This window comes from Pan paniscus, chromosome 23, assembly GCF_029289425.2.
Source record: "Pan paniscus chromosome 23, NHGRI_mPanPan1-v2.0_pri, whole genome shotgun sequence".
Taxonomy (NCBI): Eukaryota; Metazoa; Chordata; class Mammalia; order Primates; family Hominidae; genus Pan; species Pan paniscus.
Window position 1 is genome coordinate 53,234,909 of NC_085927.1, and position 25,065 is coordinate 53,259,973.

Genomic DNA, 25,065 nt, shown 5'->3' on the forward strand with positions numbered 1-25,065 from the left:
ACCAGATAGCAGTCCTCAGGGGCAGAATAGGCCTGAGGGGCCCGCAGAGGGTGTCCTTGGGGATGGTGTGATGTGTGTGTTGGTGAAGGGAGACCCTACAAGCATTTGTTGAGGGGCTTTGGGCCTCTGAGGAGCCACAGCCCCTTTTCATCTTCCTCTCAGTCTGGGAGGCCCAGGCCAGAGTGATCTGCACCCTAACTATACAAGGCCCTGGAACCCCCGTCCCACCCGCGGCAAGGGGCTGGAAGCCACAGGGCCTTAAACTCCCCAGGGTGACCCCTGACACTGAAGGCGATGGTCTCTGCTCTTCCCAGCAAGGCAGGGCCTCTTTACACTGGGTGTCGCGCCGTCTGAGTTCCTGACTTGTTTACCCGTCCCGTTGGGGCTCCGGCCGCTGCAGGCTACCTGCTGTGCCCGGGATTGGGGACCTGGGACTCCGGAGTGGAAGAGATGGTGGCCCAGGAGGAGGACCCCGACCTATTCAGACTGGGAGCTGGGGTCAGAGTATCTCCGTCTCCGGAGGGGGACCTTCCAGACCCCGGGCGGGAGGGGCCCACAGCAGGGTGCCCCGGCGGCCCCAGGAGGGGGTCCGGGCCTCGGGCGAAGGCTGCGGCGCCCCGGAAGGAGCCGCGCACGCCCCTGCACGCGGTGCCCGCTGCGGAGGCCACGGATCCGGAGGTGAGAGCGCCCCCGCCCCGCTCCCTGCCCAGCCCGCGCACGGCCCGGTCCGGGGCTGGGGGCGGGCGCCAAGAGGGGCGCCGGGCGCAGTGGGGCGGCCCCCTCCCTTTTCCGCAGCGCGGGCCCCGCTCCTCCTCCCGCGTCCAGGCCCGCGGCCGCGCTCCCTGTCCCTCCGCAGCGGGATGCGGACTCCGAGCCCGGGCGGGGGCCGAGGGCCGAGGCCTGGCGGGCCTGGCGGGGGCCCCGGCGGGTGGCGGCGCAGGGGCCGGGACCGAGGCCGCGAGCGCGCCCCTCCCGGCGGCCGGGCGCGGGGAGGCGGGGAGGGCGGGCGTGGGGAGGCGGGCGGCGGCGGGCGGGGGGAGCCAAGGAGGCTCGGAGCCTCGCGGCGCGCGGGCGGGCGGCGGAGGGGGCGCGGGGAGCCCCCCGCCCCCCGAAGGAGGAGTCTGGCTCCCACTTGCAGCCTCGGACGCGCGGCGAGGCGGCCGCCGCCGGAGGAGCCCCCGCCCCTGCGCGCCTCCCTCCCGGGAGCCCCTGCCTCCCTCGGTGCGCGCTGCTGCTCGCAGCCGCCGCGGCCGCCGAAGAGGAGCCCGGGGCCAGGTAGGACCGGAGGCGGGCGGGGCGCGGCGGGCGCGGGCGGGAGGCCGGGCGCGGGGCGCGGCCGGGACCCTCTCCAGGCGCTGGGCGACGCCCGCGGCGCTGCGCAGGGGCGCCCGCAAAGTTACTTTGGCCGCCTTTGCCGGGTGCGGGAAGCGGGCTGGGCACCCCAGCTGCCCCGCCTGCCTAGCGGGCGCCGGCGGGAGGGGGCTCCGCCAGGGCGCGGGACTCCGGCTGGGGCCGCGGGGTCAGCGAAACTTTTCCCTTGCTCGCCAGTCGCTGCTGCTGCTGGCGGAGTAGCTGGTGGAAGCAGCGGGCTGGTGGAGTGCCAGTGATGATGATAGTGGTAACAATAGCAGCCCCCGCTTGTAGAGAGCCTACTGTGTGCGCTGCCAAGCCCCTGCTGGCACTTGGAGGGGAAGAGATAGGGAACGAACGCTGGCCGAGTGGCCACTTTTGCTAGGTATTGCTGGAAACTTCATCCATTTCCTTCCATCCATTCATCCCTCCCTCCCATCCATCCATCCATCCATCCATCCATCCATCCATCCATCCACTCACTCAACACATATTTATTCCTGTCTGCTATGTGCTCGGCCAGGGGATTCAGTGGCTACCTAGACAGGTCCCAGCCCTCAAAGGGAATGTTGATCATGGAATGCCCAAACTAAGGAGCAGTTCTGTCTCCTGTGTGTTTGTTCTGGGACATGTTATGGGAGCGTGAATTCATGCCGTCTCCCTTCACCCTGGCAGGGCCAGAGGCGTGTCATTCAGAGCACTGATGTGCCCAGGAGTCTGGCAGGCCCCGGCCTGGCCCTCGGAACTCACTCTGCTCCTTTCCCTCCCACCTCTCCGGGCTCAAGCTGGGTGGCCCAGTTGGTGTCAGGAGGCTCCACTCCGGAACTGGCCCCCACCCCTGTCCAGCTGACCTCTCTGGGATGTCTCTTCCCCAGTGCTGGGCTGGCCTGGCTCCCAGCTCCCCTCCCAGAGTTTCTTTGCCTTCCCCCTCCCCATTTCCCCTGCTCTATTGAATGGCCCAGAGGAGAGCTTGTTAAGTGGCAAACAATTATGAAATTAAACTGGGGGAACAAAAGTGGGCTGGCTGTTGAATGGCGGAGCTGGCTCACGGGAGTTGAATGGCAGTGGGAGACTTGTTAGCAGGGATCTGCGGCGCTGGGGGCGGGGGCAGGTCAGGGAGACAGGCACTGTCAATAATCTGACTGGACTTTGCAAAAAAAAAAAAAAAAAAATTAAACCAACTTGGTGAGAAACCTGGCACAGGGCGATGTTGGAGAGGCCACCAGCTGACTGCCACGTCCAGTCGGAAGCCAGATATTGGTGTACAGGAGCCAGGGCTCTAAGAGACTACTTGGGGAGGGTGCTGACGGATTCGGCCGGGCTGAGGCAGGGGAGAACCTCAATGCGTTTGAGCTTGTGGTGCTAGGGAGGCATTCTGGAGCCAGGCGCAGTCTGCAGGGGCCCTCTGTGTGGGAACCACGCATGATAAACTGCGCTTCACCGTGCTGGGCTCCTTGCAAATTGGCTTTCTGAGTGGCAGCCCCACAACACTTGTAAAATCTTTTTCTGGAGATGGATTTCGGTGGAATGGTTCCATCGATTCTGGTGCTTGCTCACTGGAGGTACATTAATTGGGCGATGGCTAGTCAAAAGGCGATAATCCAGTCACGGAGGCTTAATCGTGTGTTCGGAAGTGTTTCAGTGTGGGACTGCCTTCCTATTTATTTCTCGGCCCCAGGAATTTCGGAAGACCTGGATTGAATGAGGTCCCTGTACTGGTGATGTGGATGGGTTCAGAGAGTCACCTACATGGCCGAGGAGGTACCTCTGATGTAACCACCCCGTGGTACGCTTAGAATCACTCACATCCACCCTGGCTGATGCCCCATGGGCTGTGCCTGTGGACAGATAGGACAGGTTTAGATCTAGGCGAACAATAAGAATTTTAGGGTGTTTTACTTGAGCCCCAACTGTCAGGAATACACAGACTGATGTAGGGAATCATCGTTCTTGAAAAGCCTGCTTTTAATAAATTCCCAGCTCACCCATGAAACTCTTAAATCTTCATCCAATGAATGTGGCTTAAGTTCATTTGTTCTTCTTTGAACTTGCTACCTTCCCAACTAGGCAGTACCGGCCTTGGTATGCTCATTTTATATAGGACGCATCTCTCTCTGCTTGTTTGAGGAATGACGGTGGTCGTTGGGATTCCCTGAAGGGCAGCATTAAGGAGAAAAATCAGCATTCTGGGTGCAGGTCTGGACTTCTGGAAAAAAAGAAAACCCTCCCCAAAGTGCAATCATCTTTTAGTCTATCAAAATGACTTCATTTTCCCAATTTCAGGCCTGTGAACTGATCATGAATACCGGGGCAGAGGAAATTAATCAGCCAGGCAAAGACTTTTAACAAGTAAATATTATGCACAGAAAAACATGCAATTAGTGGAGGTTAGTTAATGCCTTTCAAGTTGCATCAGGCTGCAGTTAAGGGTGGAATTTCTGCGTTATCCCTGGATTGTCTGTCAAAGTCTTTAATGTGACAATGTGACATGTCTCTCCCATCGCCCCTCCCTCACCGGGAACAAAAAAGGGTCTTTTCATGAATTCCCCCTTTCCATTCTTCTTCTCCCTGAGATCTTTCCGTTCAGCAATAAGTACCTTTGTCTGCCTGCCCCTCTGGAGCAAGGGTCCTGGGGCAAAGGGCTCCCCAGGTGCAGAGGCCTGGGAATAGCTTCTCAGGCTCCCTCCCTACCCACAGATCAAAGTCGATGGCACCTCCGATAAGAGGTAGGGGCCTTCCTTCTGGCCTGGGCGCCTCACCCTCTAGGACCAGAAGTGTCCAACACTTGGGGGTGGCAGGGAGAAGAGGGGATGAAGGCACTGTTTCCCACAGCAAGAACCGTTTAGTGTAGCCTGGGGCACTCCGAAAGCCATTCCCTGCAGCCCTCGTTCTTGCTGTGTGGATGTCCCCATGTAATGAGACCATCAGTGAGCATCCCTTCCAGACTGCCACTGAAGTTGTCTGACTTGAGTTTGAAGAGGTGACTAAAATGTCAAAAGCAAAAAAAAAAAAAAAAAAAAAAAAAAAGGAAAGAAACAAAAAACCCAACAGGAAAAAAATAAGAGACCCCTTTTTGGGGGCGGTATTGGAGGAAAGGTATAAATTGCTTCCCAGTTAATTTGATTCACCATGGTTCTCCCTGGTGACCTGACAGGTCTGCTGCCAACACAAATGTTTTACTTTATTTTGACTTTTTTCCCCCTAATGAGACAAGACTTAGTTATACTTTATTTCCACTTAAAATATCTGTGACCAATGAGGGCAGCCCAATTTCATAAAAAAATCATAACAAATTGAGATTATAGGTATTAATTTTGAAATCAAATTGTGATTTGAGGTGTTCCGTGGCCTTTTCAGGCCTTTTCGTGAATTACTCTGTGGGGGATTTTCTTGGACCTGAACTTGGCCAGCTTAATGTCAGAACCAGGTCATCATCATAAATAGAAGCAGCTGCGGGAAAAAATAAATAAATAAAATTCTCCCTTCTGGTTGACTCTGCTCTGCATCCAGTTCAAAGCCAGGGATGAGTAGGCTCCTCTTTCCACCACCTCAGTCTACACCTGAAAGTTTGTTTCTATAAAATGTGACTTGTCTGTTGCCCACCTTCGCATTCCCGTCTCCTCCTTCCAAGAAGGATGTGAGGCTCAGCGTTGATGCACACGAAGAGACTTTTGGCATCGCCCAGGCTAATTTCATCACTTCAAGGAGAAAATGATGCCTGCTTCCAATTTCTAACACTCTCATCGTTTCCCCTTCATTTCATTCTTTTGCATTTTCCGGACAGTGCTGCAGTCTGCAAGCCTGCAAAATATATTGCACTGGCTACCTGAGAAATGTAATCCCTTCCTGCAACCTGCCTTTCCCTTCTTCCTGACAAAGCGCTTTTTAGTGTTTCAGTGTTCACAGAAGAGGCAAAGGTTCTCTCCCCCAACCCTTATTCTGCCCTGGGTTCCCTGCACAGTGCAGTGGTTGGGGGCTGGTGAGAATGGAGTTTTGCATTTGTAAGTTTGTCATTCAGGCACATTAGTTAATTGATCATACTTGGGAGGTTTCATCCTTAATTGCAAATTCCCGCACCATCACAAAACATACACTTGAACTGATCATAAAAATGGCAAAACCCCAATATCAGACTTAAGTGTAGAATTGCCATAGTGCTGATTTGATTATGCTTCAGTGACATCTGTTTAATAGATTTCCACAAGAACTGTAAATCCACATTTACTTCCTTTGCAAATTGTATTTGAATGCTGAGCAACCACAGCCCTCTAGCCTCTTCCCCTCCCTAGCCATGTATGTGCTAAACCCCCATTCCTGTTGAGTGTGACTTGATATATAAGTGGGAAGGGGACACAATGCTGAGTTTTACACATTTACCTCCTATTTCCTTTTGTGTGTGGATATGTCTGTGTGCATGTTTGAAACAGATCTGAACAGCTTCCCATTTCAACTCCATAGATACGTGACTCTCCAAGTGCTTTATTTTGAAAACCAGGACGTAGCACTTTGCAGAAGAAAAATCAGTCCACTTGCTATTATTTATGTGATCGCTGATCTGCTAGATGGATATAGAAAGCACCAAGAATTATAATAATTTATGGAGTGGAGCACTGGTTTACAAACATATTTCTCTGCCCGAGCTTTGTGTGTTTCTTTGCGTCTCGGGGCTCGTTCTGTGCAATGGGAACGGAGAATATTCAGAATTTGAAGACAAGCCCGGCGAGCCGACTGCATTCATAGCTAAAATTAAAGGAATAAGTGAGCAGCTATTTGTGGCAGACAGGACATGATCCAGTAAGTAGCACTCTTCATATTCCGAAATAAAAGTACATAATTGGAAAATGAAGCGGCAGAGACTGCTGGGGGGTGGCGGTGGTGAGGAATTAGAAAGTGTAATTTAAAATCATGTAGTCATAATTCAAAATGGGCCCAGCTAAAAGGTTTTTAAGTGGTAAATGCTTTAAAGTCACTGTGGTTGATCCTTTTGCAAGGAATAGGGGCTAATTTTCACTTTATTTGTGGATTCCTTCATCTACTGAACTCATCAGCTTATTCAGCTTAGCTGATAATACCAGCTGCTGGCCAGTGTTTCTTTTCCTTGGGATCCCACACTTGATTGGGAAGGAGATCAAACACAAAGTCTGTCATTTTAGGACATGGTGGGACGAGGTCTGATTTTTTTTCTCCCATTGGGGTATTTGCTTCTTTTCCTTTGAGTCCCTCTGCTTTTTTTTTTTTTTTTCTTTTCCTTTTATGGCATTTTCTACTATGGGCTCATCAATTGCATATTTTCAAGCAGAGGCAAAACAAGGAAAGAAAATATGATTTAAAAGTGATTTTTGAGCTTGTGTGGGAATTGTCGCTTGTAAAACAATTCTCCCCAGACCCCCACACCTTGGTACTTTTCTGTTAAATATTATCTCCTGCATTTTGCTTGCAGGGACCACTTAGGAAGGGTTAGTGTGGTTTCTCTGTGACATTTCGCCACATTGCAACAAAAGCCCTAGTAAGCACTGCCTTTGCTGAGCCAAGCTGGCTTTTTCTCTGCGTCACCCTGAGCCACCGGCCTGAAGACAGGCAGCTGCACTTTTGGCTGTCCCATTAGAGAGGCTGGGGCTATTCAGTCGCTGCTACTCTCAGTTAAAGGCCCCAGGAGGAGACGGAGCCAAGGTGCGTCTAGGATCCTGGTGAAAGCTTTCCAAGGTGGGGTTCCTCAGAACGCCGCAGCGGGGATGGCTGTTGGGGGAGATGTTTCTCTGGAAGCTTCTCATGCTTAATAAGACAGTCGTTTCTGTGTGCTCATTGACTGTCATCCGAGTTTTGGACCCAGGACAGCACCATATTATGCTAGCCCCCCAGTGATTGTTAAAGAGCTGCCGATGAATGGAAGAGAAACACAGGTGCGTTCTGGGGATGGCTGCCTTACCGGCCTGGCACTGGCTTTGATCAGATTGACCTTTCCCTTCCAAATGAGAGCACTTTCGAGAGCCGGAGAGGATGCTGGTAATAGTGGCACAGGGACAGCAGATGTGAACTGGGGCAGTCCTGGGCCTGCGCTGACTTTGAGAGGCCTGTGTTGGCTGGAAGTGATGCTTCAAGTCACACGGTGAAGCAAAATCTATCTTTGGTCTGCAGGGCAGCAGCTCCTCTGGTAGTGCAATGCTCCAAGATCTTCCTCACACATCTTCGGACAGAGAGGGGCCACCAGAATGATCCAAGCATCTCTTTTGCAAAAATTCATCTGCTGCTGAGATGCTCTGTGTGAGCCAAGGCCTCTCTCTCTCTCCTTCCTGGGCCTTCAGCACACACTGGCTGGCCTCGCTGTTTGGTGGGGGCCTTCTTAGGGGCCCACAGACCCCCTCCACTGCAACTCCTCAAAATAGAGTTCTGAGGAGGTCTGTTGTCTGCCTGGCTGGTTCGCCGGGTCTGAGCCCTTGGAGGGCTAGTTTCGTGTCTGGGTCCTTTGGCTCCCAGAACAGGATCTGGCCCAGAGCAAGAGCAGCAGTGGGTGCGTTGGGGCTGACCAGTGCCCTGCAGTGTCCAGATGGGGGTGGTGGTGAAGAATTTGCCTAGAAAAATGAGTCAAGAGTGGGTTGTAGTGGACGTGTCCAGCCACAACTCCCTGGGAAGTCAAAGCCTCAGAGTCTTACTCGGTGGGGCGAGAAGGAAGGGGCCAGGCACCATGGGCTTTCAGGCAGGAGAGGAGGGGTTGCTTGAAAATCCCTTCTGCATTCTTGAAATTTCCCTGGGGAGCTTCTGAGTTCATCAGAACTTTCTAACTAGAGGGGAAGAGACATGGAGTGAGCAACTCCTGTGTGCTAGGCCCTGGCAGGGGCTTTTGAATCTCCTGTGTCCTTCAGTGCTCCAGCAGCCCAGGAAGGAAGGATTGAGAATCCACATGTTTGTAGGTGAAAAACTAAGATTGAGGGGGGCAAAGCTGCTTTTGAGTCCTGCTGTCAGACTCAAAGGCCTGTGTAGTTTCTCTCATTCATTCATTCACATATCATTTTATTCTTTGGCGTTTCATTCAGTTCAGATAAAAAGCCGACTGTGTTTTGTTACAGGAAGCCTTGGGGGCTGTGGGTGGAGGCTCCTCACCCAGCCAGGGGAGGTCAGGGAAGGTGTTTCTGAGGCTCTGAGCCTTTCTGAGACTGAGTGGGCTTGTGTCAGGAAACGAGGGTGAACGCAGGGGTGGGGTTGGGTGCAGGGCCTTCTGGACAGAGGGAATAGCATTCGTGGAGGCTTCAAGACAGGACCCCCTCTGTGCCAGGGAAAGCCTGCATGACTGAGCCGGGCCTGAGAAGCGGGAGTGGGGCTGGGGCCAGGTGCAGCCTCCTGAGCTGACCTGAGGTGCTGAGCTTCACCTGAGGGCGGCAGCTGCTCTAGAGGGTGCTGGGTGTGCCAGAGGGAATGGCACGGGCAGAGGTGAGTTCTAGGACATTCCTTCGGGAGGCCGGTGTGGTGTGACCATGGTGATGGGGGGTCAAGACCGCCAGGAGACCAGACAAGTTTGGGGGTGGGGGGTGGTCAGAGAGAGGCACAGAGAGGTGGGGCCTGGAGTCGAACCTCTTTCCTAGACACCAGCTTTCCATACAGTTGGCGTCAAATGGGACCTGCTCCTTGGTGTCTTGGCTGACACCCAGGTTCTCCTTGGAGCACCCTGGCCTCACTGGACTCACAGTACCCAAGGAACAACAAATAAATGTCTCTGAGAGGAAAACGGAAGGAGAAACCATCTGATAAGAGAATCAGACTTTGGAAAAGCAAGCCCTTAGAACCAGAGGGAATTTTTCAAGGAGTGCTGGGCTGGGGGGACCTGGAGTCTCCCACTCTGGGTTCACTGGGCCTTTATGGGCAGGTACAAGGCTCGTTCCAGCCCCTCTGTAACCCCTCAAGGGGACCACTGAAGAAGTGGAAACAGAGAAGTTGAGTGACTTTCCCAGTGTCCCACCGCTCAGCAGCCTGAGATGGAATTTAATGGGAACCCCGCTTTCTCTGACTTCAGAGTCCAGGCTGTCCTCCGCGGCAGAAGCATGCCAGTGACCCATGACAACGAAAGAGTGAGGCCACTTATCCAGGCCACTCAGGCCTCAGGGACTTAGCACTTCCCCTCCCTCTGCCCAGGTTCTCATTCCCCAGGTCGGGGTGTCATTGGTGTGTGAGGTGATGCCGCTTCAGATAGACATTTTTTTTTTTTTTTTTTGAGATGGAGTCTCACTCTGTTACCCAGGCTGGAGTGCAGTAGCACAATCTCGGCTCAACGCAACCTCCACCTCCCCGGTTCAAGTGATTCTTCTACCTCACCCTCCCGAGTAGCTGGGATTACAGGCGCCCACCACCACGCCCAGCTGTTTGTATTTTTAGTAGAGACAGGGTTTCTCCATGTTGGTCAGGCTGGTCTCGAACTCCCGACCTCAGGTGATCCTCCCGCCTCGGCGTCCCAAAGTGCTGGGATTACAGGTGTGAGCCACCATGCCCAGCCCAGATAGACCTTTCTTGATCACCCAATTTAGTCACACCATCGCCCTGTTCTGTCTTTTTCCAGGTACTGATTATTAGCTGAAAGTGTCTTTTCTGTTTAATTCTTTGTTTACCTTATTGTCCAGCCCCCCACCCCGTCCCATGTTCCTCAAGGGCAGGAGCCTCTTTGTTTTTCCATTGCCCTTTCTGGCACCTGGAACAGGGAGAGCATGTAGGGCCGTGGCTAATGGTTGTTGAATAAGTCATGCGTTCATTCATTCATTCCATCCATCCATCCTCCCCCGTAGTTCCATTTTGGGGAGGCATCTGCAGCCCCATCAGGATGCATGACTTGCTTAAGGTCACTCCGCTGGACTGAGAGCCAGGCTGGGAGCCCAGGCGGTCTCCCTGCGGCGGGTCCCGGGGCACCACTGCATCGCTCGCGTGCTGTGCTGTTTTGCGGACCGGGTGTAAACGCTTCCTAGCTCAAAGCTGTTTGTTTGGGAGATGCTGCGCCTCCTCCGTGGATCGGCTGCACGGCGGAGAATGCTCGCCTCCTCGCAGGGTGGCTAACGTGCTGCTGCGGCTCCATAAATATTAAATGGGCATTAAAAGAAGCCGTTGCGTTTCCAGTTTCCCGGATTTCTCTGAGCAGGGCCCGTTGCGAACCCCCTTTATGTGAAATGCAGCATTTCAGCGCGGAGCGCCTCCGGGAGCCTTGCCGCCTGCCTTTCCCGGCTGAGTCCCTTTGGTGCAGAGCGGTTCTCCCTCGACTGCAGGCTGTCTGCATGCTAGCGCCTGCTCCTCTGGGGCAAAGACGGGTGGGGGCCCCTGGAACCCCTTTTCACAAGGGCTGTGCCAGCCTGGCAGCCTCCTTGCTGGATATGCAAGGTGGGTAAGATGCAGAGGGGGCAGTGACTCTTCGGTCTTCAGCTAAGCTCTCCTGACACCCACCCTCTGCCAAGCCTCTGCTGGGCACCAGGCAAAGTCTCCAGACATTCTGTATGTCCTTCTGTCCCCTCATTGTCTCTGCATCCATGCCTCCATCCATCCGTTTCTCCCTCCCTGCCTCCATCCATCCACTAATACTACTGATGAAGTATTTGTGATAGGCCGTGGGGTGATCATGTTATAACAATAATATTAGCTAACATTTATTGACCACTTACTGTGTGCTAGGCTCTGTGATCAGCAGCTTACATGTGTCATCTCATTGAATATTCATGACTCTACAAGGTAGGGACTGTTTTTCTTTCCATTTTGTAGAAGAGGAAACAGAACTTCTGGAGGTTCAGCCGCTTGCTCAGGGTTACAGAGCTGCTGGGGGCCGGAGCTGACACATGGGGTGCACAAGGGGGGAGCCCGACCCTGCCCTCAGGGGACATCCGGGCTCTTCCTGGGACCCTGAAATGAAGGCCCCAGATCCAGGCCTCTCCGAGGAGACCCCGGCATTGCTGAGAGGAAGGGTGTCAGCTTCAGCCAGCGGGAGAGGAGGGCAGAGCCGGAAGCCAGGCAGCTAGGTCTGGGGGCCCAGCCCTGCCACCTACTCTCTGTGCAATGAGACGTCACTTCTGTGGGATGTACCCTTCATCATTTGTCAAACGTGAGACATGGGCATCAATATCTGTCTCTTAGTGGTGAGCATTACAGAGGAAGACTCTCAAAAAGTGTTGGACTTGTGTGGCTCTGAACAAGAGCATGGCCCCTGTGAGCTGTAGGCCTCCAGGTGCAAGAGGCCACCGGGGGCCGGCCTGTGTGGCTCAAGTAGAGGCCAGACCAGTCGTAGGGCCAGACCATGCAGGGTCTTATGGTCAAGGGATTTTATCAGAGAAGCCACTGCAAGGATTTCAAGTAGAGATGTGATGTGGTCAGCTTGCATTTGAGAAATATTTGAGTTCTCCAGGGCCCGTCTGGCACCCCTTGCTCCTGGAACTGGCCCCTTGGTTCGCACTTGACACCCTCATACCAAGGGTGTCCAGTACTCAGGCAGCACCTGCTGACAGCAGCTCCTCAATATGCAAGGATCAAATTGAGCAGAATAGTGACTGTGACCATCACAGCTGAGGTGAGCCGGCGCCTGGGACCCACCAGGCATTGTACTCAGGATTCCTGCTTACTTCTTCATTTAACCTGCACAACCCCCAGGAGGTGGCATTGCTACTATCAAATCTTTTCTTTCTTTTTTTTGAGATAGAGTCTCAAGGCTGGAGTGCAGTGGCGCTGTCTCGGCTCACTGCAACCTCCGCCTTCTGGGTTCAAGCAATTCTCCTGCCTCACCCTCTCAAGTAGCTGGGATTACAGGTGTGCACCACAGTGCCCGGCTAATTTTTGTATTTTTAGTGGAGAGGGGGTTTCACTATGTTGGCCAGGCTGGTCTCAAACTCTTGACCTCACGTGATACGCCCGCCTCAGCCTCCCGAAGTGCTGGGATTACGGGTGTGAGCCACTGCACCGGGCCTCAAATCCATCTTCTAGAAGAGGAAGCTGGAGGCTCAGAGAAGTTAGGAAGTTGGCTTAAGGTCACACAGCAAGTCAGCCATGCTGGGGCTTGACCCCCGTCCAGATCTGGGCGGGCCTGGCTCAGAGTATGCAGCGTCCTGGAACTTGGCATCTGGTGCCCTGAGGCCTTTCCCAGGCCTTCTGGGTGCCGGGCAGCAGTTACAGACAAGAGGGGTGCAGGCCCCTGCTCCCCCACCTACAGTTCTGTTGCGTAGCACCTGCAGGGAGAGCCAATTCACTTTGAAACAACCCACAGGACAAAACAATGGCGCAAGTGTGTCCCCAGGAAAAGGGAGATTTGTTTCCCCCTTGTCTCTGCAGGTGGAGAAGAGGGATATGTTTTGGGAATCAGGAAGTGTCTTTAGAGGTCTGTGGGAGAAGGAGGATATTGCTATTTATTTCACCTTCTAGGGAGATGATCAAGATTTAAAAATATTAATAACCCATTTCTCCTTTGCACATAATTAAAATGTTCTCCAGTCTCTAATTTTTGTCTTTTTCCTAATCTAATTTGTTTCTGACTGTGTCGATTCTTCTTCCAAGCGCAAAGCAAAGGGGATTTTTCTTCATTTAATGTGATTGCGATATGACTGTCCAGGAATAGTTTAAATGATGTTATTTTCTCCTTGGTTAAATACAGCGCAAAAGGAATCGTCGGAGGGTCTTAATGACCCAAACTGAAAACAACGACAAAAAGTCTTCAAGGCATTTCCCATTTACACAGTTTAAAAAATAATTATGAAAAGGAACAAGACAACTCGATGGTCTGAGTAACGAGGCGTCGGCCATTGTGCCGTGTGTTGGGGTAGGATGGGGCCTCACCTGGGGCCTGCATTTCCAAGTTTCTACAGAGTTCTACACTGACCCCAAGGTGGGGTCGGTTGGAGGGATATTTAAGCCCAGTAAATATAAATGCAAACTGCACTTCCCAGTGAAAAAGATTTGAAAAATATTGCAGCATTCTCAAGCTGCAATTCAAAGATTGACGGGGCACATTAGGGTTCCCGAGATCCTTACGAGAGAGACGGTAGTGAGGCATCGGAAGAGATTTTTGCAAAAGGTTCCTCCTCCCTCACCATCTCTGCCCCTACCTGCACTACCACCCCTGAGCCAGTGGGTATGTGACCATCTATGTCTGGGAAAATCCCTTCTCAGGGCACCACTAAAAGATATCTTTAGATGAAATTGATGTCGAGGGAGGAATTTTCGCCCGTGCTGTCTCCACCTGCTCAGGCTTGCAGGGGTGTGGGCGTGGGGCCATGTGGGTGTGTTTGGGGGTCTGTGGAGGATGAGGGAGGGTTGTAGGAGAATCCTTCCTGTTCCCCAATTCTGAAAAGTAAAACTTAACTCACCTGTTTACAAAATACCAGCCATTGTCTTACCCCAGCTCACTGTCACCCTGTAGGCTCGGGAGGATTTTGTTGAAGGAAAAAAAAAAATGTCTTAAGTATTTAAACACGTTGAGCCATGCATGCATCCGTCCACAGTGCTGTGGGTTTTTTTTTTTTTTCTTTTTTTTCTTGTCCCCTCCCTCCCTTCCCTTTTCTTTTTACCAAAGTATATTCATCAAACTGCTGAGTTGGAAAGATTTGTAATGAGTTTTTGAGCTGTACGACTGTGTTTTTTTTTCCTCTCCCCCCGCCCTCTCCCTCTTTCTAAATCTTCATCTGACATTAAATAAAGCAAATCCCAAACAGATTAACTGTCGCACGGTTCTGCTCCGTCTCCTCAGTCTGTTTCCAGGTCTGGCGGGGGGCCGGGCTGCGGTGGCGGCAGCGGTGGGAGATGCCGGGGCGGCCAGCGGAGGTCCATGTGGCGCTCTAGGTGGGATGCCGGCGTCCTGAAGGCGGAGGCCCTGGCCCTCCTCCCCTGCGGCCTGGGCATGGCATTCTCCCAGTCCCACGTGATGGCCGCTCGGCGGCACCAGCACAGCCGGCTCATCATCGAGGTGGACGAGTACAGCTCCAACCCCACCCAGGCCTTCACCTTCTACAACATCAACCAGGGCCGCTTCCAGCCACCGCATGTGCAGATGTAAGTGGGACCGGTGGGGTGGGGGTGGGGGCGGTGACGGCCCCCTGGGGTGGGTGCATGGTCTTGGGTGCCTCCTGGTTCTGGGGGCACTGTAACAAGCATTGAATGTTTGTTGACTGCAACAATTCTGGAATCCTAGGATCATCAGGGCTCTGAGTTGGGAGGGACAGGCAAGAAGTTGCAGATGGATGGCCTGTGGGCCGATTCTGGCCGCAGTCCTGTTTCACTTGGCCAGGAGCATGTTTTACAAATATTTAAAGATGAGGTGGATGCACAGAAAACTCCAGATTTCTGGCTTCACTTTATAAAACCCAAAGGCCTGGAAACCCCAGGCCCACATGTCCTCCTGGCAGCGTCTGGCGGGGGCCACATTCCAGATCCCTTTCTTGGCATTTGAGTGGCGACCCCTGGTCTGATTTATGCTCCTCGTTGTACACATGGGGAGACCGAGCCCCAGAGAGGGGAAGGGGCTCGCCACAAGCCCCATGGCAGGTTAGGACACCAGTCTTGGGCTTTTTATTTCCCCTCCCTGCCCTTCCTTTTGTCCAGACCCTGTGCTTCTCCTGTGAAAGCAGAGATGCTTTTCCAAAAGGACTGGGGGATTCTGTTGTCTGCCCCTCGGGGCGTTGGGGGTGCTCAAGCAGTGAGGCCCTGGAGAGCACACAGACTCAAGGCCCCCGTGGGCAGCAGGAGGACTTGTCCTGATGCCTGTGTGCGGGGCCAGCCTTTCCCTCTCTGGATTTCCCGAGGACCTGGAAAGCTGTGGGTAGCTTGGGGTGGCTCCAGAGGTGGTCGAGCTCCTGGCCCTGCTCTGGGTGGTTCCCTGAGTTCCTGGAGCCCCCCTCCTCCTTTATCCCCATTGCTCCTCCCATGAGCCCTGCACGACAGAGCTTACCTGGTGAGGAACCAGGGGCCCAGGCCCGTGAGGTGCCCCACCCTGCTGGCAGGTGCCAGAGCTGGACTTGAACCCAGGCTTCCTGAGTCCAGCCCGGGGCTCTCCTTGCTGGGCCTCCCGCATCCTCGGGCTGTGATGTGTGTGGATGTTCATGCTTCTGCCTGAGAGCGGAGGCCTTGTCCCCTTGGCTGTTGTACCTTCACCCGGCCACTCTGGGTGCCCACCCCCAAGCTGGGTCTGGATGAGGGATGACCCCTGCAGAGCAGGGAGGTGACAGCACAGGGAGGGGGGAGCTATGACAGGGGCTGATCCAGTGCTGTAGGGCCTACGGGAAGCCCTCCAGACTGCCCGTGGGTCTGGTGCCCCAAAAAGGGTCCAGGCCCTGGGCCGCCTCTGGGGCTGTGATCTCCATCTTAGGGCAGCGGTGCTTGTGGCGTCCCAGCTGCTGTCCCTCGGACCACTCGGAGAAGGAGTTGAGGGGGTTTCGAAACCCTGGCCTGGTGGGGTGTGTGTGAGGTCGCGACCTCCCGTCCCTGTGTGGCCTCCCTCAGGCCTGGCCTCTGTTGTGGGGAGAGGGAGGTGCAGGGAAGGGCTCTGCAGGGCAGCAGGCTCCAGGCGGGGATCGCCCTCTTCCAGTGGCACTTGCCCAGGAAAATGCTTGTCTCCGTGTGGGGCCACAGGGCTAGTGTTGCCTGTGGCTGCCTACTTTATTTTTTGGTAGATTTCTATCTGGGCTCCTGCCTCTGGTTTTCTGTTTTTGGAGCCCGATTGGCGGGTTTGGGCAGGAAGGAAGGCCCCCGGCCTCAGGCTTGCTGCTCCTCGGTCTGTGAGACTTGAGGCCTGGGAGGGGCTGCAGGGATGGGGGCCTTCCCTGGGCTGGGTTTTGTCTTTTGTTGGTGAGGGTCATCCTCCAACTGGGTGGGTCAGAGGTGACTGAGCCTGAGGTCCCCGGAGGCCAGGCTGAACTCCTGTCCAGTGGGCAAGGAGAGAGCAGCAAGGCCTCCCAGGGCAGGTGGGGTTTGTGAGGGTCCCAGCACCACACACAGTGGGACCATGGACAGCTGTCAATCACGGCGCCCCTGCCTGGGCCAGGCACACCCTTAGGGAGCTCCTAGTCAGAGAACAGAGCCAGGGAAAGAGGAAGACAGAGTGGGGGCTGAGGAGGTGCTTCCCAGTTTCAAGGGATCCAGGAAAGACCCCCTGGAGAACTGGGTAATTTCTAGGTGAAGGCCAGAGCAGGAGGAATAGGCGTAGCAAGTTGGGAGAGGGTGTGAGGAGGAAGTGGGCCAGGCAGAAGGGGCGGCAGGTCGGAGCCTGCAGGTGGCTAGAAGACAGGGGTCTCTGAGAACTGTACGGAGGCCCAGCTGGGCAGGCAGCAGGGGTTGGGGGCGTGCAGGAGACACCACAGGCCCCTGCAGGCCGGGCTGCGTCCTGAGGGAAGGTGGTGAATGACTGAATGAGAGGGGGTGATCTACCCCATTTAACCGAGCAACCCAGGGCCATTCATTCATTTGTTGAGTCATTCATTCACGCATTTGGGATGTCTGTGAGCTGCTGAGTTTCTCACTGTTTAGGACCTTGGGCGCTGAGCTTGCCTGCTTGGATGGGGTTCATGCTGCTTGGTGCCTCAGTTTCGCCAACCTGGAGCTGGCTACTCCAGGTCGAGGGACCACATGTTCCCCTGAAATTCCCCTTGCTGTGCCACCCTCCTTGGATGGCGCATGCGCTCTGCATAGCTCGGAAAGCTGGTCCTCACCCCCCGTGACACTAGTCCATGCATTCTCAGTGGAGGAAACAGCACCTCCAAGGGGTGAAAACTGGTTCTTGGGGGGTGAAAAAAATGCTGCGCACAGTAATACTGGGGATGAAATAGTTAAATCCTCATAGAGAAGCCTCAGTGGGCAGCAAGCATTCAGCATTGGTAGCACATGCCGGGCCTGGTGAGGCGCTTGGGACCCAGCAGTGATCGAAGGCACCCCTGCCTGTGCTGAGCTTACATCCAGTGGATGGCAGGCAGTTAGCAGATGGTCATGAAAGCGTGTGATGCTGGTGATGGTAAGTGCTATGGAGAAGGAGCTTAGCTGGGGAGCTGGAGCAGGCCCCGCAAGGATTCACACCTGGCCTGCCCCACCCCATCCTGGACTGCTCTGCACCACCACCTCCGGCAGAGGGGAGAGTTCCCAGCTTCTGCTGGCTCCGAGGCAGCTGGGGTTTGGGTGGGGCCCTGGAGGGAGCATGCTCTGAGCTCCAGCTTTGAAACACAACTTTGCACACAGCTGGGTAAAGCCAGGGTGGGCACAGGGATGAGGGGGCTGCTGCCTCCCACTGCCCCTTCATTCAGACTCCACACCCCAAGCTCGGAAGCATGCAGGCTGCTGGTGGTGGCTGAAAGGATTTCCATGGCAAGTCGGCTGCTCCCTCCCAGGAGCGGTGGGGGGATGGCTGCCACTTCCCGACATGTGATTTGTCGCCACCCTGGGCTTTGTCTCCGGGGTGAGGGAGCGAGGGAGCCTTATTTAATAAATCCACAATTTATATTTAATAACAACAGTGACAGTCCAAACATGGCCTCTGGTTGAGTCCTGTGATTTATGCTGTTGCCCCCAGAGACCCTGCTGGTGACGAGGCCGCCTTTGCTTGGGTAATGAATCTCCGGAGCTGGGCCTCTAGGTTGTGAGCAAGGCTGAAGACTCCTTGCCCCGGTGACTGAGAAACCCTATGGGGGTCTCAGGAGGCTCTTCCAGGCCCAGCCCTTCTGCTCTGGGTGGGTAGGCGGACCACTGGCCTGGTGGTCAGTAAGAAGGCAAGAGTGAGTGTTGGGGGACAGGGTTATCCTGGAGCTCTCACTGAAGTCCCCAGGGCCATGGCACCAGGCACAGCAACTCCTCTCTGACCTTTAAAAGTCGTTATGGCAGAGACTTGAGTCATCGCTTAAAGGCCCTTCGAGCCCCTCAGGCTGCACCGGGTCCTTGAAGCTACAGCAGAGTGGGATGGAAGGCCACAGCTGCATGCCAGGCCTAGAGTAGTCCCTTTGTGCCTTGTTCCTGGCCTTTCCTGCTGTCCCAGGTCAGTGTGGACACCCTCTCTACAGATGAGGATGCTAAGGTTTTGGAAGGTGAGTGTGGGGAGCTGGGATTCCCACCCAGTGCTGTGTGGCTCCTTGGCCTGTCCACACACTGAGAGGCTCCTGGAGACATGGAGCTCAGCCTGGAGTGCAGGGAGGGGGACAAGGAGCAAAGCAGGTGGGGAGGACTCACACCCCGGCACTGCCTGGCTCTCATCCTGTCCTGCTGGGCAACAGATGCGGTGGCTGCTTCCAGTTTCTCAAACATTCCAGTCTTCCTCCTGCCTGAGGTCTTTGCCCATGCTGTTCCCTCTGATCCCAGCTCTTTGCCCTGTGAGCACTGACTCCTCCTTCAGATCTCACCCAGGTGTCACCACCTCAGGGAAATCTTTCCCGCTGCAGCTCTAGGTGCTCAGCACTGGGCCTTGTGGCGCACGCTTTGTGGCACCTGGTTCAGTCTGTGCTGACACATTCATTTGTGGGAGGATTTCCCAAGCATCTCTCCCCTCCACAAGCATGGGGCTGCATGCCTGGTGCCTAGCACAGGGAATAGGAAGCAGGAAAGAGAAGAGAGTGAGAACGGGACATGCGGCAAGACTCAGAAGGAGTGTCAGGGATCACGGAGGACTTTCTGTGGGGGTGGGGGTGGCATAATCCCTGGGTGTGGAGGACCAGCTGCACTGTGGCCTCCATGGAGTGGGCCACTTTAGGAAGAGGGACCAGCAAGAGCAGAGGCCAGGATGTGGGAAGGAAGGACAGGTGTGGGGATGCAGGAGGGTCCTGTGGCCAGGGTCCCCTTGGACGCAGTGCTTTGTGGGAAGAGCACTGGGCAAGGGGTTGGGGCAGTTGTTGTGTGATGCTGATCCAGCCAGTCATTGCGCCTCCCCAGGCCTCAGTTTCCCCATTTGTAAAATGAGAGGAAGGGACTAGAGGTCCTTTCCTACTAAAGGAAAGGCTGATGCCCAGTCACACGGCTGGATGAGTTGTTAGAAGCTGTCCCTGCCTGGACCTTCAGAGCACCCCATTTCTGCAGGAATAGGGTTACGAGGGGTAACAGCCTCTGCTTCTGATGCCTCTCTGGGCTTTTGGCACCAGGAACTGCACTTGCACAGAACCAGTGGCTTATGGGAGAGAAAGAATCAAGAGCAGGATCCAGAGTGCACTGCAGGGGTGTTGGCATCAGGGCTCCAGCTGCGAAGGTCGGTGAAGTTCTCACAACATGACAAAGAGGGAGTGGCTTGTCCCCACCCTACAGAGCAGGACTGGAGCCTGGTGGGGTCCAGGGGCACAGCGAGGAGGAGGTCACTGAGCTGGGGTGCCAGCCTGGGGTCTGGCGTCGGAGGCCGCGTTCTCTCCTCTGTGCTGTTCCTGCTGCCAGGAATCCCATGGGAAGAAGATCGGTGTAGGCTGGGGAGAGCTGGAGATGGGTGTCAGGTCTCAGAACCACCCCAGTAGGCAGAAGCTTTGGGGAAGTTGAGTTTGGCTCCAAGAAATAAGAAGCCTTTGCTTCCACGTCTTATCTCTGGTCCCTGCAGAATGTCACTGAGAAAGAACCATTTTGCACTTTTTTTTTTTTTTGTGGTCACAAAGTGTTGAGATTAGACGCCCAGATTCCTGTTGTGAAGTCCTGGGTTTAAATTCCACTCTTTAACTTAGTAGCTGGGAGCTTGGGCATGGACTAACTTTTCATTGTCATTGCAAGTATCAGAAACACAACTTAAGTTGCCTTAAGGATGAAAAGGGGTCTACTGGCCCATATTAAGAATTTCAAGTTTGGGTCTAGCTTCAGGTATAGCTGGATCTTCAAATTATGCCCTCTTGTTCACTGTCTCTTTCTACTGTTGTTGTTAATTTTTTTTTTTTTTTTTTTTTTTTTTAGACAGAGTCTCACTCTGTCGCCCAGGCTGGAGTGCAGTGGTGCGATCTCAGCTCACTGTAACTTCCGCCTCCCGGGTTCAAGTGATTCTCCTGTCTCAGCCTCCAGAGTAGCTGGCACTACAGGCGCCTGCCACCACACCAAGCTAATTTTTTATATTTTTAGTAGAGACGACGTTTCACCATGTTGGCCAGGCTGGTCTTGAACTCCTGACCTCAAGTGATCCACCGGCCTTGGCCTCCCAAAGTGCTGGGAATACAGGTGTGAGGCATTGTGCCTGGCCTCTTTCTCCATATTTTGACTCTTTTTGCTCTTTCCTTCACTTGCAAACATAGTCAGGTTTCTGGATCTTCACACCGGTGGCCTCTGTGGGTGTCCCACCCACAGATGTATCCTTATACCAAGCAGGTCCCTGGCATTTAGAGGCATTCAGTAAGATTTGTCCATAGGTTGATTGAATGAAATGAAGTCCAGCCTGGTAATAGTCCAGACTGGTGTGAGTTCTGGACCCAAAAACCAGCTTCAAATTTCAGCTGCACCAACTCCTGTAGCTAAGATCATGGACAAGTCAGCCTTTTCTGAGCCTCGGTTTGCTCACCTGTAAAATGGGGCTACCCACAGTACCCTGCTTAGATGGTCATTATGAGGATGAAGAGAGCCACTGCCTGTAACGTGCCCAGCACATAATGAGCTCTTGATGCGTGGGGATCATTGAAATCATTACTGTTGTTATTATTTCAAAGTTGAGCATTTGTTGCAATCCAAATAGCTGGGGGACTGTGTCGGGAAATGAGAGTCTATTTCTTTCTCTGGGGATGACTAGGTCTGCATCTTCGCTGTGCTCCAGAAGCCTCGGGGTGCAGGGAAATAAGAGTGGAGTTAATTAAAGATCTCTGGCTCCAGCAGCAGGCCCAGCCCAACCAGAGCCCTCAGAACCGCACTGCTCTTGGCTGGCTGGTGGTGGGTGGGAGCTGAGGCCCTCTTAGGGCTCCTCTGCTAGGCGGGGCTCCCAGAGGGTAGACTGTCGGGGCCCTCGCAGCTCGGGGGTGGCATTGTGCTCCCTGTCTCTCCCGTCTTCATCTCTCTTTGTCTCTTTGATTTAGTCTTTGTCACCTTATGACATCTTCAAAACCTCAGAGGCACACAGAGAGAGAGAGAGAGAGAGACAAACACAGAGAGAAAGAAAAGGAAGAGAGGGAGGGAAAGAGAGAGAAAGGGAGGAGAGAGAGAGAAAGGGAGGAGAGAGAGAGAAAGGGAGGAGAGAGAGGGAAAGAGAGAGAAAGGGAGGAGAGAAAGAGGGAAAGAGAGAGAGAAGGGGAGGAGAGAGAGAAAGGGAGAGAGAAAGGGAGGAGAGAGAGAAACGGAGGAGAGAGAGATAAAGGGAGGAGAGAGAAAGGGAGGAGAGAAAGGGAGGAGAGAGATAAAGGGAGGAGAGAGAGAGAAAGGGAGGAGAGAAAGGGAGGAGAGAGAGAGAAAGGGAGGAGAGAGAGGGAAAGAGAAAGGGAGGAGAGAGATAAAGGGAGGAGAGAGAGAAAGGGAGGAGAGAAAGGGAGGAGAGAGAGAGAAAGGGAGGAGAGAGAGGGAAAGAGAAAGGGAGGAGAGAGATAAAGGGAGGAGAGAGAGAGAAAGGGAGGAGAGAAAGGGAGGAGAGAGAGAGAAAGGGAGGAGAGAGAGGGAAAGAGAAAGGGAGGAGAGAGATAAAGGGAGGAGAGAGAGAGAAAGGGAGGAGAGAGAGAGAAAGGGAGGAGAGAGAGAGGGAAAGAGAAAGGGAGGAGAGAGGGAAAGAGAGAGAGAAGGGGAGGAGAGAGAAAGGGAGGAGAGAGAGAGGGAAAGAGAAAGGGAGGAGAGAGAGGGAAAGACAGAGAAGGGGAGGAGAGAGAGAAAGGGAGGAGAGAGAAAGGGAGGAGAGAGATAAAGGGAGGAGAGAGAGAAAGGGAGGAGAGAGAGAGAAAGGGAGGAGAGAGAGAGGGAAAGAGAAAGGGAGGAGAGAGAGGGAAAGAGAGAGAAGGGGAGGAGAGAGAAAGGGAGGAGAGAGAAAGGGAGGAGAGAGAGGGAAAGAGAGAGAAGGGGAGGAGAGAGAAAGGGAGGAGAGAGAAAGGGAGGAGAGAGAGAAAGGGAGGAGAGAGAGGGAAAGAGAGAGAAGGGGAGGAGAGAGAAAGGGAGGAGAGAGAGAGAAAGGGAGGAGAGAGAGAAAGGGAGGAGAGAGAAAGGGAGGAGAGAGATAAAGGGAGGAGAGAGAAAAAGGGAGGAGAAAGAAAAAGGGAGGAGAGAGAGAAAGGGAGGAGAGAGAGAGAAAGGGAGGAGAGAGAGAGAAAGGGAGGAGAGAGAGAGAAAGGGAGGAGAGAGAGAGAAAGGGAGGAGAGAGAGAAAGGGAGGAGAGAGAGAGGGAAAGAGAAAGGGAGGAGAGAGAGAGGGAAAGAGAGAGAAAGGGAGGAGAGAGAGAGGGAAAGAGAGAGAAAGGGAGGAGAGAGAGAGGGAGAGAATATGAATGAATGAATTTGATTGGCTCACTTGAATTCCTGTGCCAGGCCAGTAGCCCAGTAGCAATTGGCTGCCCTTGGTCTGATCAACTGTGTGTGTGGGGGCGGCAGGGTATGTAGGTCACACCAGTTGTCTGTCATGGGGAGTGGGGGTCATTGGGGGCCCCAGAGGACAGAAGAGTGGTGGGAATTTCTGGGAAGGAGATTTCAGCTTCCAGACCAGCTCAGACACTACCCCTGATGGAAGCTTTCAGAAGACCCCAGGCCAGGTTAGGGCCTTCTCTGCGCCCTGTCCCCTCTGCTGCCCTGTCAAAGGTGCTGGCTGTATTGTCATCGTCTGGCCAAATCTGCTGCCACCATCAGTCCCTGGGCTTGTTGTGAGCAGGGGTCAGCCTGGTTCATCCCTGTGGCCCTCCGCTGAGCTCAGGGCTGGCACACGGTAGTCATTCAGGATGTATTGTACTCAGTGAATGAGTGAATGAGTGAATGGAGGAGAAGAGGAAAAGCTCCTAGCACCTCCCTGGTTGGTCATCATCGGATTCATATTCATTTTCCTCCCAGCGTAGCCCAGCTCTGACTTGCTGGGATTCTCCCTAGGCCTAGCAACCCCCAGGAAGGGGCCCCGGGTGCGCGCTCCCGCCGCGGCATCGTGGTGGGGAGAGGCTGGCTCGGCGCCTCCGGCTGCGGCGGATGGAGCGCGCTAGTGCGCCCTGCACATTAGCATGCTGAACCCACGTCTCTCGTAAGGTGTTAATTAAATTTCTTCGAAGTATATTGTCTGAAAAAAAAAGGATAATTAGAAAGATGTCTTTAAAAGTATTTATGTAACTGATATGGCACCGCTTTTGGTTTGCCGCATAATTAGATTTAAACACAACTCCTCGAGCAGCATACTCATTTGGAGAGAGCTGCTTGTTGAAATGTCATTGCGTTGTTTTTAAGAGTTTTGAGCCTGGTAAAACCATTCACCTGGGGAGGCAACGTGTAGTGGAGACCGCGCTGGATGGAGAGCTGGGGTCTTAGCCCACGGGGTGCCGGGAGCCAGGGTCTTAGCCCACGTCCACATTTCTGCACTGGGGTGCCCAGGGCTGCTTGCTCAGCCCGGCTGGATGTTGGCATCCTCGACTGTCAAACGGGAGGGCCACGATAGGCTCCTGAGGCACAAGAACCTACATTTATGCCGCTTTTTAAAATGTTATTTTTGCTCAGTGAAGTAGCTTCGTTTTACAGATGTGCAGACCCAGGCTGTGGAAAGCCTGGTCTTCTGACTCCAGGAGTGTTTTCTGACACAGCCCTGGAAGGCCCTTGGTCTAGAAATGATCACACTGTCTTACAGTTTTGAGAAATGGACACCTTTCCTTTAGGGTCTTTATTTCACACGTTCTCCTGAAACTCCCCCTCCCGTGCTGCTGTCCTGCGACGGCGGACGTGCGCTGCACAGCCTGGGCAGTCGTCCTCATCGCCCGACCATAGGCTTTACTCCATGCGGTTTCAGTGGGGGCCATAGCGCCCCTAAGGGGTAAAATCTGGTGCTTGGGGAGTGAAGAAAACGTCTTGCTCTTCTGTCTAAAGCAGAGGTGGATGTGAGGTACCTAAACACACGTACGGCACCTCTGTGATGCTGTACTAAAGCTTCATGGGAGGGAAGTGAGTAGGGGAAAATAAAAGACATCTTGAGGAGGCCACTCTGGGGGTGATAACGAACAAAAGGCTGGAAGCTGTGCAGCACCTCAGCTCGGAGGGCAGATGCTCACTGCACCCACTTCTCACTCCCTTTAACCTTCCCAACAGCCCCCCAACCCGACGTTTCCATGTTACAGACAGGGAAACTGAGGCTTGGGGGCCAAACATGCTTTGCCTGGCTAAAGATGAGAGAAGTCAGGATTCGGGCCGGGGTGGACCCCTGGGAAGGCTGGGCGTCCAGTCCCTGGTCTGGTGGATCTGAGCAGGATTGATGGGGCTGTGAGCTGTGGTGGATGGGGCTGCAGACACACCACCCGCAGGCTCGCGGCTCCATGGCCTCCTGATCTGCAGTGTCATCTCTCCCTGCAGGGTGGACCCGGTGCCTCACGATGCCCCCAAACCTCCAGGCTACACCCGCTTCGTCTGCGTCTCTGATACCCACTCGAGGACGGACCCCATCCAGATGCCGTACGGCGACGTGCTGATCCACGCTGGGGACTTCACTGAGCTGGGGCTCCCGAGCGAGGTGAAGAAGTTCAACGAGTGGCTGGGTAGGTCCCTCCTGCCCTGGGCAGGAGGCTGTGCTGAGCAGGAAGGGGGCTCCCGCCAGCTCCCGAGGCTGCCTCCCTGCCTTTCCCTCCTGCGCTGCCCGGGCCCCCTCCTTGGCCTGTGCCTGCCTGGTCACCCTCCCTGACCTCTCAGAGCAGGTGCCCCTTTCTCTCCC

At 54.3% G+C, this 25,065-nt stretch overlaps 1 protein-coding gene across 5 annotated transcripts in view; it reads left to right on the plus strand.

Annotated features, from left to right (window-relative positions):
• The first annotated feature begins 558 nt into the window (after positions 1-558).
• MPPED1 (metallophosphoesterase domain containing 1) overlaps positions 559-25,065 on the plus strand; it is a 96,480-nt gene continuing 71,973 nt past the window's right edge. The window contains exons 1-3 of one of the 5 annotated variants that reach the window (XM_034949172.3): positions 559-678; positions 14,042-14,343; positions 24,711-24,892. In XM_034949172.3, coding sequence (XP_034805063.2) covers positions 14,120-14,343; positions 24,711-24,892 — 406 coding nt within the window. In that variant the 5' untranslated portion in view covers positions 559-678; positions 14,042-14,119. Of the gene's footprint in view, positions 679-1,035; positions 1,276-5,821; positions 6,145-14,041; positions 14,344-24,710; positions 24,893-25,065 lie in introns of those variants that run through there. The other 4 variants (XM_034949173.3, XM_034949174.3, XM_034949176.3 and 1 more) reach the window with 4 other exon arrangements.